Raw genomic sequence first — 14,487 nt, 5'->3', positions numbered from 1 at the left:
AAAATAGAAAAGCTCACCAGGCATGGTTGTGCACTCCTGTAGTTTCAGCTACTCGGGAGGCTGAAGCGAGAGGATCACTTGAGCCCAGGATTTGAGGCTATAGTGAACTGTGATCCTGCCACTGCATTCCAACCTGGATGACAGAGCAAGACCTTGTCTCTAAAAAACATAAAATAAAATAAAAATGTAAGTGTTTAGGTTAAAAAAAAAAGCATTGATTATTTAGTAAATCAGTATTTTCACTTTTTACTTTAAGCAAATTGAAAATTCATTGGAAAGAAATTCTCATTGATTTAAGGGTATAAATAATATTTGTTTAAAATATGTAAGGAAGAGTATAAATCTATAAGAAAATGTATTTTCATTTATTTGAAGAGATCTGTCTCCTAACATTGAAATAGAGAGGCAGAATCTCTTCTGCATATTTGGGTACATTAAATTAGCTAGAGTTCTTAAATAATATTCAAGACAGTAAGTATATACCTTTTTAGCCTACCTGGTTAAAGATTGGGCTAATAAACCTGAACCTTTAGTTTTTTTAGGTTTCCAGGGAAAATGATCTTAAATTGTTTTGTCTTGTATTTGGTTTCAAATTGTGATGCTTTAAAAATTGCTAAATTCATTTCAGTGGGCTTATAATAGAACTAGTTTTGAGATGCAAATGTTTGCTATTGGCCTATGTAGTTGAAACAACCCCTTGTGTGTTTTTTTTTAGTTAGCATCCATGATCACTAAGCATTGTCAAGGACACAAAACCATGTATTAGTGATATAAAATTATTGAGTTAATATTACTACTATCAGAGTCTCCAGATGATCTAATGTGATGCCATTGTTGTAGCTTCTGTCTGTACTCACACTATTTCCAGGGAACAGGGTGGAGTGGGTTGGGGGAATGGAAGGCTTCAGTGGAAGCAGCTCTTCCCCCATGCCCCTCAGCCCCTCTCCAGGTCTGAATGCACAATGTGGCCATTTCCCTCATGCAGGGAATCTAATGTCAATGAGGCTTCTGTCATACTGGGTGTCTGGGGCAGATGAACCAGGGAAGGGAGGGAGATGTGAGTTCTCAAAAGAAGGGAAGGCTGGGAAGAGTAGGCAGAAGGGGGAAAGGGAAAGATTTGCTGAAGGATACAAAATTATAGCCAGACGAGAGGAATAAGTTCTAGTGTCCTGTAGCACTATAGAATGACTGTAGTTAACAATAACAGATAGTTTCAAGTAGCTAAAAGAAGGACATTTAAATTCCCAACATAAAGAAATTATATGTTTGAGATGAGAGACATGCTATTCACCCTGATCTGATCATTATATATATTGATATATCACTGTGTACCCCATAAATATGTACAATTATTATGTCAACTTAAATAAAAAATGAGAGAGATTAGAGAGTATTCAGGGGAGCTGGGGAATACCTTCCCCACTGGGAACTGGTTGTGTTTTGTCTCTGGACACTGACCCCACTTTCCCCACTAGCTCACCTTCAGTTGAGGCACACCGTATGGCAGTGAGGATAGAATACTAGGAAGTCTTCCTCTTTGACCATTACGAAGAAAATAGGGCAGACCCAGTGTTGCAGAGTAGGCAGAATTTTATTTTAGACTCTTTACTCCTCCTTTGTTACTTTTCTTCTCCCTTAGACATGTGCTACTTGGCCATGGTCAATGGCCCAGTGTACTCTGAGTCATAGAGCTTCTTGACTGTGCTTAATCATTCTCTCCATCACACTCCTTGTTTCACATCTCATTCCATTAAAATTGGGTGATCTGATCAAATCCTGAGTTGTCTTGTTCGTTTTCTCTTGCTTAGTTTAGAAAAGTAACAGGAATGGTCTTGTTGGTCAGAAATGAGAGAGAGCAGATAGCTGAGATGAAATGTCAGAAAATGTGTGAAAAAGTTCCATCTTAGAGTTTGTTTTTTTAGAGACAGTCTCACTCTGTTGCCTAGGCTGGAGTGTAGTGTGGCTCAATCATAGCTCACTGCAACCTTGAACTCCTGATGTAAAGTGATCCTTCTACTTCAGCCTCCCGAGTAGCTGGGACTACAGGCGTATGCCACCACGCCCAGCTAACTTTTAAATTTTTGTAGAGACAGGATCTTGCTACATTGCCTAGGCTGGGCTCAAATGCCTGGGCTCAGGTGACCCCCCCAACCTCAGCCATGTGAGTAGCTGGGACTATAGGCATGCACCATCATGCCTGGCCTCATCTTAGAGTTTATAAAAGATGAAGATAAAGAGTTGGTTAGGAAAGAATCAACATCCTAAACAATCATTTGCAGTCAGTTCAAGGCCCCAAAGAAGAGTCATGTATACATAGTTGTGTAAAGGAGGCATGAGTGTACACACCTGTAGTGCCATACAATATAAACATACAATAGGGGGTTTATTAGGGGAAAATTTAGCAGAGAAAAGGCTTCACAACTCTTGGAACTTTTATTGCACACAGAGAGAGGTATGTTTAGATAGAGCATAGCTAAATTGGATGCACTATGGCCTGCCTTCCAGCAGAGAGGAGCCTTGCCCTGTTAATAGTCTATGTATGGTTTGGGGACAAACATCTATAAGACAGTAGTAACAGAAGGACTCTGAGTGAGGAAGAGGCCTTATTAGAGCTCAGTGGCTGGTGTCAGTCTCTTTTCCCATTGAGCTCAATCAGATCAGCTGAGCTACCACAAAAGAAGGATGTGAACGAACATCCAGAGTCTTCTGAATTGATTCTTGTCAACTGCTGTGTGCTAGGAGAGCTTGCAGTTAAAGAAAAGCCATCAGCAGTCTTTCAATAATCAGTGAAAAGAAAGAGTCCCAGAATACTGAGCACAGGCAAATATTCTTTTATTCAAAAGAGAGAGTTACGGTGGAAGAAGATTATATATTCCATAAATATTAGACTGGTGAACTTGATACAGGTTTTCTGTCAGTTTCTGCAGTAAATGCTTGATCATACGGTTGTGAACAGTTGTAAAGGGAAGGGTGATTTGAGTTGGCACCATGGATTCACATAGCAGAAGTCACATGCAACCACCCTTGGGGAATGCCACAAGTCCGAGTCTATTGTGATTTTTGCAGGAGATTAGACGAAGTGTATATCATAATGGCTTTCCTTGATAGCAAGACCGCAGAGAAGTGCTCCCTGAATCAGGGTGTTGGTTAATTGGTTGTGATATCAATTGAATAAATGAAATGAGGGGATGATCTTTAAGTGGTATGATTGTAAGGAATATTCTTGCATTGATGACAATGATTTCTGGTAGCCATTCAGACTATATTGTGCATGCTGTTAGTTATGTGTCAGATAAAGTTTTATTTGACTACAGGAGTAAATTATTCCTCGCAGTCTCTGAATTTTAGGTTCCAAAGAACCCAAGAGATGAGTGATTATATGTCAGTATTATATTTTATTTTATTGCTTGTATAGCCTGATCTGTACTTTGCATTTTATAATAACTGAACTGAAACTCTCAGTATGCCACTTGGATATGCAAAATTGGCATGTAGTAGATTGTATTTCCCGTTGCTGCTTTAACTAATTAGTATAAACTTGGTGGATTAAATAAAACATTTTTTATCATAGTTTGGGAGGTTAGAAGTCAAGATGTTGGCAGAGCTATGTTCTTTTTGAAGGATTTAGGGGAGCAGGTATTTTCTTGTCTTTTCTGGCTTCTAAAGGTTGCCATGCTTTGACCCCTGGCTCTTCCTTCCATCTTTAAGGCCAACAGCCCGGCATCTTTAAATCTCTCTGTTTTTAAGCTCTGCCCCTGTCCTCGTCTCTCCTTCCCTGACTCTAACTGTCCTGCCTCTCTCTTTGTATAAAACTTCTTTTATTGAGATAAAGTTTATATAAAATTCACCATTTTAACCATTGTGAGGTATACAATGTGTAGTGGTTTTCAGTGTATTCACAATTTGTGCAACCATCATCAATCACTATCTAATTCCAGAATCTCTTATGACTTTTTTTTTTGACTTGTTTTTCTTCTTTAAAACAAAAAAATAAAGTATAGTTGACAAATAAAAAATGTATAGGCCTATACCAGGCGTCCTCAAACTCCGGGTGTTTTTGCCGCGGCTGCCTGTCCTGCTTAGCAGCTGACTTGTCCCGGGCCCACAGTGCGCACTCTCCAACGGTCTGAGAGACAGTGAACTGGCCTCCTGTTTAAAAAGTTTTTTTAAAAAGTTTAAAATGGAGCCGGGCGCGGTGGCTCACGCCTGTAATCCTAGCACTCTGGGAGGCTGAGGCGGGCGGATTGCTCGAGGTCAGGAGTTCGAAACCAGCCTGAGCAAGAGCGAGACCCCGTCTCTACTATAAATAGAAAGAAATTAATTGGCCAACTAATGTATATATATATAAAATTAGCCGGGCATGGTGGTGCATGCCTGTAGTCCCAGCTACTCGGGAGGCTGAGGCAGCAGGATTGCTTGAGCCCAGGAGTTTGAGGTTGCTGTGAGCTAGGCTGACGCCACGGCACTCACTCTAGCCTGGGCAACAAGCGAGACTCTGCCTCAAAAAAAAAAAAAAAAAAAAAGTTTAAAATGGGGGAGGTGAGCAGAGTCATCCACAATTAGTGGATAATTAGTGCAGCTGACCCTTGGGGCTCATCAGCATTCCTGGGGCCAGCCCCCAGCAATCAGCTAGGGCAGGTCATGAGTGTCAGGCCCGGGAAAGAATACGGTGGCTCATGCCTGTAATTCCAGTGCTTTGTGGGGCCAAGGTGGGAGGATCACTTAAGGCTGGGAGTTTGAGACCAGCCTGGGTAACAGAGTGAAACCCCGTCTCTACAAAACATGAAAAAATTAGCTGGGCACAGTGGTGCACACCTGTAGTCTCAGGTGCTTGGAAGCTGAGGCTGAGGTGGGAGGATTGCATGAGCCCAGGATCACGCCACTGCGCTCTAGCCTTGGCAACAGAACAAGACCCTGTCTCTAAAAAAATAAATTAAAAAAAAAATTAAGAAATGGTTTATATTTACAGTGTATAATATGTTTAGATTTATGTATACATTGTTAAATGGTTAAATCAAGCTAATGAACATATCAATTATCTCATATTCTTACCATTTTTGTTGTGAGACCATTTAAGATCTCTCATCAGTTTTTAAGTATACAATATGTTATTATTAACTGTATCACTGTGCTGTATAGTAGATCTCCTGACCTTATTCATCCTAACTGAAACTTTGTACCCTTTATACATTCCTGTCCCCCTGTCCCTATCCCTATCACTCTGCTTCTGTGAGTTCAACTCTTAAATTCTACATATGAGTGAGGTAATGTGGTATTTGTCTGTGCCTGGATTATTTCACTTAGCATAGTGTCCTTTAGGTTCGTCCATGCTGTTGCAAATGACAGGATTTCCTTCCTTTTTGAGGCTGAATAGTATTGTTTTGTGTATGTGTATGTATATACACACACCACATTTTCTAATAGCTACTGTTAATGAGCATCTACTGTGCACTGGGTCAATCACTAGGGTCTTCAGATGCATTGTCATTTAGCTTTTAATGAATTGAATTGCTCTTTCTGCCAGTATTCACTCGCATGATGCCATAAGTGTGGAGTGACCTCACATCTGGAGGAGATGTGGTGTGATGTAGGTGGCAGCGACTTCTATGTTGGTATCTATGGACTGTTAATTTTTTCTGAATTGCAAGATCAAAACAATTGCTAGTGTTTGTTGTTAAATAGACACTATATGACCCAGTATCTCCACTCCTAGGTATTTACAGAAGAGAAATGAAAGCATGTATCCACACAAAGACTTGTACTCAAATGTTCATAGCAGCATAATAGCCCCAAACTGGAAATACCCCAAATACCCATCAGCTGGTGAATGGATAAACAAATGGTGGTATGTCCATATAATGGAATACTACTCAACAGTAAAAAGGAGCAAACTGCTAATATACTCAACAGTGTGGATGAAGCTCAGAAGCATTATACTAGGTGAAAGAAACTAAACACCAAAAGCTACATGATGACAGTGAATATACTTAACGCTACTGAACTGTACACTAAAAGTGATTAAGATGGTAAATATTATGCTATGTATATTTTACCACATTTTTAAAAAGAGCTATATAAATTATGATTGTGTTGATATGAAATTACAGACAGGGTGAGATTATAGTGACGGAAAGCATACCTGGTGCCTGTCAGAGGGCAGGGCTCTGGGGAGGGGCCGACTACAAAGGGCACAAGGGAACTTCTTGAGGTGATGGAAATGTTCTGTATCTTGGTTGTAGTGGTTATGGAACCATACACATTTGTTAAAATTACTGAATTGTACACTTAAAAATTTGTGAGTTTTGATTGTGGTAGAGGGTCAGAGTTTGCTGGCTGGGCCCAGACCAGCTGTTGACAGTGAGAAGGCACCAAGAGCCAAATACCTATTGTCAACAAAATTTGGCATGTTCTTTATTAAAGATAGAACCTTTCACAGTAATAGGGTATTGGGCAGGGGGGAGGGAGGAGGGGGGCAGGTATATACATACATAATGAGTGAGATGTGCATCATCTGGGGGATGGTCATGCTGGAAACTCAGACTTGGGGGGGAGTGGGGGAAAGGGCATTTATTGAAACCTTAAAATGTACCCCCATAATATGCCAAAATAAAAAAAAAAATAAAAAGATAAGACCCAACAACAACAACAAAAAAGATAGAACTTTTCCATTAAAAAAAAAAATCATGAGTTTTATTATTTGTAAATTATAGTTCAATAAAGCTGATACATAAAAAGAAGAAGGCTGGATATGGTGGCTCACGCCTGTAATCCTAGCTCTCTGGGAGGCCGAGGCGGAAGGATTGCTCAAGGTTAGGAGTTTGAGATCAGCCTGAGCAAGAGTGAGACCCTATCTCTACTAAAAATAGAAAGAAATGAACTGGAAAATTAAAAATATATAGAAAAATTAGCCGGGCTTGGTGGCACATGTCTGTAGTCCCAGCTACTCGGGAGGCTGAGGCAGAAGGATTGCTTGAGTCCAGGAGTTTGAGGTTGCTGTGAGCCAGGCTGACACCATGGCACTCTAGCCCAGGCAACAGAACGAGACTCTGTATCCAAAAGAAAAAGAAAATATTGCTAGGAATTTGAGAAAGTTAAAAAATTATATCTCTGAGTTAACTGTTAGAGGATTTTTCTCTGCTGTTTCATAAAGATTGTGTGCCAGATCATGAATGATGAGGGGGGGGTATATTGCTTTTCATCTTTCACTGGATTACATGCTTAGTAATTGCAAACAATACAGTGTGTTCAGGGTCCACAAATTATTTAAAGGTTGCCTTGGCTGGGTGCAGTGGCTCACATTTGTAATTCAAGCACTTTGAGAGGTTGAGACAAGAGGCCAGGAGTTTGAGCCTGGGCAACATGAACAGATTCTGTCTCTAAAAGAGAGTCTTTAAAATTACTTGGGCATGATGGTACACTCCTGTAGTCCTAAACTACTTCGAAGGTTGAGGCAGGAGGATCACTTGAGCTAGGAGTTTGAGGTTGTAGTGAGCTATGATTGAGCTGGAATGCTTGGGTGACAGAGTCTGTCTCGTAAGTAAGTAAATAATAAAAGTTGCCTTGATGAGAATATTACCAACAACTGGTGTTCTCAGAGGTAGAGGAAAGAAGACTATGCTGTTTCATGTAAATAATCCTTTGGGGATTGAGCTTTGCTTACTTGCCAATCAGAGGGCTGATTCAGTTGCAATATTCTGTTGTACTTTTGATGTCTACTTATTTTTGGCTTGAAAATTTAAAAATAATAGAAAGTACCACATCTATAACTTCTCTCATTGACCTCCCTAGTTCTAGACAAGTTCCATACTTTTCTTTCTTTTTCTCTTTGGTTGTTGATGTTGTTATTCCTTCCTTCTCAAAATCTTCCTTCTCCCTTGGTTTCTGAGAATACCACACTCCAGTGATTTTCCTCCTGCTACAGAAATGACTTCATTATTTCTTTGGTTGATATGTCTTTGTCCTTAGGTCCCTTATGAGAATGCAACTTATTGCCCCATCTTCTCTATGCATGCCCCTTTAGGATATCTTATCTTTTCCTATGATTATTCTGGTGCATTTCAGATCTCTTATTCTGAGTTCTCTATTAAGCCTTGTCTCTTATTTCAGCTACCTCTGGGGTATTTTCATCATCCTTTTTGAGTTGCCATAGCCTAAACTGAACTTACTCCCTTTTTTTCCATTCCCTTTCCATCTGGCTTTCTCCATGTCTTTCTCACACCACCAATCTTTCCCCTTTAGCTTTAAAACCTGAAGCTGTCATTTTCTCTCTCTCTTTTTTTTTTTTTGTTTCCTCTATTCAGTTTGTGTTCAGGTCCTTTATATTTCCTTGGGATATCTTCCTTCCTTTTGGTATTTTTGATACCACTTTAATCTAGGTCCTTGTTAGGGTCACATGGTGCCTTTACAACATTCTCTAGTGAAGGCTTTTGGTCAGGATGACAAGGTTTCACAACTGGGCAGACACCATGTCACCAGATCCATGTCTCAGAGCCCTATTAAATGCATCACTAGTTTCTAAAGCTTTACTTTGCTTTTATAGTATACCTCTTGGGATGCCTGAGCAATGCTTATTATTTCTTATTGCATATATGTCACCTTTGCTCCTTTTTCAATTTCAGCTTTTCTTTGTCGTGAGTATATGAGAGTGTTTTCCCTGCCCCTGTGCTGAATCCTGGTTTTTATAATTTTGTGGTACCTTGGGATTACTTAGGGTTTGTTGCCTTTGTGCTCTCTCTGAAGAGTTCCTTTTTTCTCCTCCTCACACAGTGCTGCCTTATTAATCTTCCAATTGAAAAGCAAACACAAAGTACCTGATATCACAGATTTTCATGTATTAAATTCCTGTATTAATCACTGAATATATGTGTTTTTTTAATCCCTTTTGTATTTGGAGTTTTTTTCCATAAAGCTTTTTTCCCCAAAATTCTTCTCCAATGACCTGAATGCTCTGTTAGCATTTGTAGAGGATATTATTTTATTTTGTATGTTTGGTTACCTAAAGAAATGTGGGAAAATTTTGTTCACGAGAGAAGAAATGATGATGAATTATATGTTGTGCTCATCCCTTACTTGCTCTTTCTAAAGGGAAGGGCTGGCCACAGCCTGGGTTTTTTGGAGTTTAACTTTATCCTTGGGTAAAGTATTCTTCACACTTAATTTTCTTTTCATCTATTTTGGTGATGAAATACCTGCATCAGAAGTGAAAAGATGGTGAATTATTTGAGTGAATACGGTATTCTAGGGTTTTTCATTTCAGTTATCTTTTCATCAGAGAGAAATTTAAAGAACAGTTTGCTGAACATATTCCAAGATTTAAAATGATGTCTTCAGATTTCTTTGGAATAAAATGGAAACAGCATTCTCAGGCCAGTAGAAAAATTGAAGTTATTACCAGATTTGGGATGAAGTGGCCAGAAGCTTACAAGTATAAGTTTTTTCTGAATCACAATATGATACTGTGTTTATTTACTTTTTATTTTATCTTTTGGCATTCTAGAGGGGTGTTTGATGCTTCCCTCAAAATGGCTGGCTTCTATGGATTGTATACCTGGCTGACTCATACTATATTTGGCATCAATATTGTCTTCATACCATCAGGTAACAACCATATCATAACCTCCACTGTCTTCTATTTAAGGAAAGTTAAGCCAATTTACATACATTAGGAAATGATCTGTTTCCTCAGGTTTAAAATACTAAATTTTGTGGCTCAAGATCCAATCTAGTCCAGATTAGGAGCAGAAATATGATTTGTAATGTGTTTGTTTATTACTGTACCCCCAGTAGCGGGGTTCATACCCAGCACATAGAAAGCACTGCGTAAGCATTTGTTAAGTGAATGAATGTCTTAGCACTTAGTATAACAGCTAGGTGCTCAATGAATGTTTGAATTGAACTGATTGGCAGGGAGCAGTACCCATATTACCCATGAGGGATACCATCCCATGGGCAAGGTGAATGCTTCTGAGCACACATAAGCTGTCTCCGGATCTGTTCTGTTGATACCTTCATTCCATAAGCACCAGATGGTTTAATATCCATCTTGTTTCCTCTACATTATCTCTGCTCCTCTCCTTCCACTTTTTTTTCCTTTATTTCTGTGGCTGCTTGTTTTTCTAAATATTTCTGCCTTCCGCATTTGCCTCTACCACTATTTCCACTCTCCCCCTTTCGTCTGTGCTTCCTTCTTTACGTTCCCAAGTTCACTCATGTTCCTTCCTACTGTGGTGTCCACTACCCCACCTGCTGATATGCAAGCTCCCTGTGAGGCAGGCAGGGTAGCTGGTGTTCTTGTTTTGTAGATGAAAAGCCAAGGTTTTCCAAGGTCACACTAATGGAAGGACCAGAACTAGAACGCAGGTCTGCTTGACTTGTACTCTGGAGAGAAGCCAGATGGAGAGAGAGAGTACTTGATTGAATATAGTGCTCTGCAAGGGGTTGAGCTTGAAGCAAGGGCTTTCAGCTTGCAGAGATGTTATGTTTGTTTTTAATTACATTTCATTTTTACTAGGAGAAAGCAAGGTAAAGAATATACATTCATATCTGGGGTTTAGAAACTGATTTCAGATTTGGCTTTGGACTCAGTACAAATTTTGATACATGCTCTACAGCTACATTTATATGACTGTATTAACCATTGATCCAGAATAACAACTGCAGAACACTGAAATTTTATTATTTAATACTCAAGAACATATCCATAAAGAAGACACACACTTTAGATTTTCAGTATCAAGTTTTAAGGTATTAAACCTTTATTTAGGCCGGGTGCGGTGGCTCACGCCTGTAATCCTAGCACTCCCGGAGGCCGAGGCGGGTGGATTGCTCGAGGGCAGGAGTTCAAAACCAGCCTGAGCAAGAGTGAGACCCCGTCTCTACTATAAATAGAAAGAAATTAATTAGCCAACTAATATATAGAGAAAAAAAATTAGCCAGGTATGGCGGCGTATGCCTGTAGTCCCAGCTACTTGGGAGGCTGAGGCAGCAGGATTGCTTGAGCCCAGGAGTTGGAGGTTGCTGTGAGCTAGGCTGATGCCATGGCACTCACTCTACTTGGGCAACAAAGTAGCGACTCTGTCTCAAAAAAAACTTTTATTTAACTAGAAAATTTAGTTGAACAGGCTACATCATTCTTCTGCAATTTGAGTTTGTGAGTATTTGTTAACTTGTTTTGGTAGAATTTTTTTTTTTTTGAGACAGAGTGTCACTCTGTTGCTCAGGCTAGAGTGCCATGGTGTCAGCCTAGCTCATAGCAACGTCAAACTCCTGGGCTCAAGCGATCCTACTGCCTCAGCCTTCCAGGTAGCTGGGACTATCGGCATGCACCACTATGCCCGGCTAATTTTTTCTATATATTTTTAGTTCACCAATTGTAATTTCTTTCTATTTTTAGTAGAGACGGGGTTTTGCTCTTGCTCAGGCTGGTTTTGAACTGCTGACCTTGAGCGATACGCCCGCCTGGGCCTACCTGAGTGCTAGGATTACAGGCATGAGCCAAGGAGCCCGGCCTTGTTTTGGTAGAAATTTTTAAGTAGGAGGAGGTACTGCCTAGGTTCTATTGCTTTGTTGATGATGATAAGTTGCTTTTTTTCTTTTAATCTTTCTTTAGCTTTAGCAGCAATCCTTGGAGCAGTGCCATTTCTGGGGACGTATTGGGCAGCAATACCTGCAGTTCTAGACCTGTGGCTGACACAAGGGTTGGGATGCAAGGCCATTTTACTGCTGATTTTTCACCTTTTGCCAACATACTTTGTAGATACTGCAATCTATTCTGATATATCAGGGTAAGTAGTCCACAGAACTTCTGAAGTTATTGGTAAATTATCCAGGTATTTCTGTTGGATTTTTTTTTAGGAGTTGTTTTTTTCTTGGGAGTGGGTGAGACAACTAGTGGTAGAATTTTTCAATAAAGTAGCCTTTTGAGTTCTTACTGATATAATGAAATTTTAATTTAAAATAGTATTGTTTACAAGGCATGAGTGTTTAATTTTGATGTTATTCAAATTCAGAATATGGTCTAATGAAACTGTCATAATAGTTAATACACTCTATTTTCTTTAGGTAAATTAAAGGTAGAATAGATAGAGTTGTAAGTTTATAAAGAGTACCTTTCAGTTAATTTAAATTATGTAGAAGCCGTCTGGGTGTGATAGCTCACACCTGTAATCTGAGCACTTTGGGAGAATGACGTGGTAGGATTGTTTGAGCCCAGGAGTTCAAGACCAGCCTGGGGAACACAGGGAGATCCTGTGTATACTAAAAATAAAAAAAAAATTAGTTGAGCATGGTGGCGCGTACCTGTAGTTTTATTTACTCGGGAGGCTGAACCAGGAGGATCACTTGAGCCTAGGAAGTTGAAGTTACAGTAAGCTCTGATCAGGCCACTGCACTCCAGCCTGGGTGACAGAGTGAGACCCTTTCTTTTAAAAACAAACAAATAAATAAATAATGTAGAGGCAAATTGTATGCCACCTTGTTTTCTCTCTGGTAAGTTAATTTAAAAAAATAACTGATTAGAATGAATCTGAAGCTCCAAAGTTCCAGCACAAAAAGAAACAAGCAACTTTATAAGCCAGTCTGAGGAGATCTTTTTATGTATAAAACTTGAGAGGAAAAAACTAAAATTAAAAAGGAGAACATCAGAGCATGGTTAGCTAGTGTTTAACAGTTTAAATTTGAGCAGTAGAAGTAGGTATTCAATTTATACTTAAGTGCATTGATTTCCTTAAACTTTGCTATAAATTTTAAAGTTTACAGGTAGAATTTAAAATATATGTGATTTTATCTTAAACTACTTAACTGGCATCATTAGGAAATGTTTGGCATAAATTGTTTTATTTTTAAAATAACCTTTTGTTTAAAAGTCCCCACTTTATTTTTTTAAACTTTAAGTATGTTTGATAGAAATTTTTCTCAAGAATATTGTTTAGGTAAAAAACTTCCCTAGTATACATGAAGTACTGCACTAAATTCTTTTTTGTAATGAGGAAGACAAATAATTTAGGAATATAATGTATTGGTTTCCTGAAGATGGGCTCACCACAAGTGTTACTTTAATTAGACTGTTATATAATATCCTACCAGTGTATTTTGTTATTTGCCTCTCACTAAATTGTTCTCATCTGTGTTTAAAAACTGGAAACAAACTGAATATGACATATTTCTCAGTCCCTCTTATGTCATTGTCATTTCTTATTATCATTATGCTGTGCTGCTATAGTCAATCTTATTTTACTCTATATAAGTGATATTGTGATAAGATGGAGAGTATTTGTGACTTTCCTGTGAGATAAAAATCTTGGGCTTTGTGGTAGATATTTTCCTTATGAGGCCTTTTATCCTTACGGTGTTAAAAAGTGTATTTTAGGAGGTTGCCAGAAGTACCACCTATGAGTAACAGAGATGCTATTATTGTTGTCTTATAAAAAGCATAGTTAACTGGTTTACATGCTAACTTGTGTCCACTTAATTATGCTTGATAGAAGGAGGTAAACCTAACAGGTGTCTTATGACTAGTCCTAAGCCAACATTAACTCACCTCAGGTAGCCACTTGTAGTGGCCACAAAATATCTGTTAATATTGCTGACTTTTTTCTTTCACTTGTTGGAGCTATAAAAAGAAGCAGTCTTTCATTAGTGCGTGGACAAGAAAATTGTTGCATCTCAGTACTATTACAGTCAGTCTTCATTTATATCTGCATTGAGCTAAGCTAAAGAAAACTGATGATGTAATAAAAAGCATGGTGTATTAAAGAATGAACATGCGTTAGAAACATGTTTCAGATTTACTCCAGTTTATGTATGTTAACAGTCATGAACTAATTGGTGTACTCTTTATTCCAGAGGTGGCCATCCATACCTGACAGGCTTGGCAGTGGCTGGCGGAGCATACTACCTAGGCCTGGAGGGAGCAATCATTGGGCCCATACTCCTCTGCATTCTGGTGGTTGCTTCCAATATCTACAGTGCCATGCTCGTGAGTCCCACAAATTCAGTGCCCACGCCAAACCAGACCCCATGGCCTGCTCACACTCAGCGGTAAGTTAAAGCAGAATGATCATAAGCTAAGTGTAAATATTGAAATATCCTGTCTCTGTATTTGATAAATGGCTTCATCAAGACTTGTCAGGATAAAAGTACTTGATTACTAATGTGGTGATAAAAGATTATAGAAGGCACTAAGTAGATGCAAATTATTTGCAGACTTTTGGGTTTCATATACCAGGAAAATTTAATACCTATATTGGCCCAGACTGTTAATGTCGTAAAAGACCAAACATAATAAAAAAATTAAAAGTGGTTGTGGAACATGGTACACTAGATTTAAGGAGACTCAAGAAATAAGGACAACCTATCATGAATCTGTGATAGGTTTCTAGATTGGGCATGGGAGGAATCTATAAAGAACATTTCAGGAAAATTGGGGAAATTTGAATATGGACCAAATATTAAATAATACATAAGTGTTAAATTTTGGGGGTGTGATAA

The 14,487-nt window shown here is 38.9% G+C and overlaps 1 protein-coding gene across 5 annotated transcripts in view; it reads left to right on the top strand.

Moving 5' to 3' along the window:
- The window catches only part of TMEM245 (transmembrane protein 245), a 95,575-nt gene that overhangs the window by 63,996 nt on the left and 17,092 nt on the right, over positions 1–14,487 (top strand). For 4 of the 5 annotated variants that reach the window (XR_001146717.2, XM_012736768.2, XM_012736767.2 and 1 more), the window contains 3 exons: positions 9,497–9,597; positions 11,609–11,783; positions 13,843–14,037. Coding sequence is in view for 4 of the 5 variants with exons in the window: in XM_012736768.2 (XP_012592222.1) it covers positions 9,497–9,597; positions 11,609–11,783; positions 13,843–14,037 (471 nt within the window). In the remaining variant the exon portion in view is untranslated. Of the gene's footprint in view, positions 1–5,713; positions 6,058–9,496; positions 9,598–11,608; positions 11,784–13,842; positions 14,038–14,487 lie in introns of those variants that run through there. The other variant, XM_076008906.1, reaches the window with a different exon arrangement.

The sequence above is a fragment of the Microcebus murinus genome, chromosome 12 (genome assembly GCF_040939455.1).
Source record: "Microcebus murinus isolate Inina chromosome 12, M.murinus_Inina_mat1.0, whole genome shotgun sequence".
NCBI lineage: Eukaryota > Metazoa > Chordata > Mammalia > Primates > Cheirogaleidae > Microcebus > Microcebus murinus.
The sequence above is the reverse complement of the archived record's forward strand: the minus strand, read 5'-3'. Positions and strand labels throughout refer to the sequence as shown.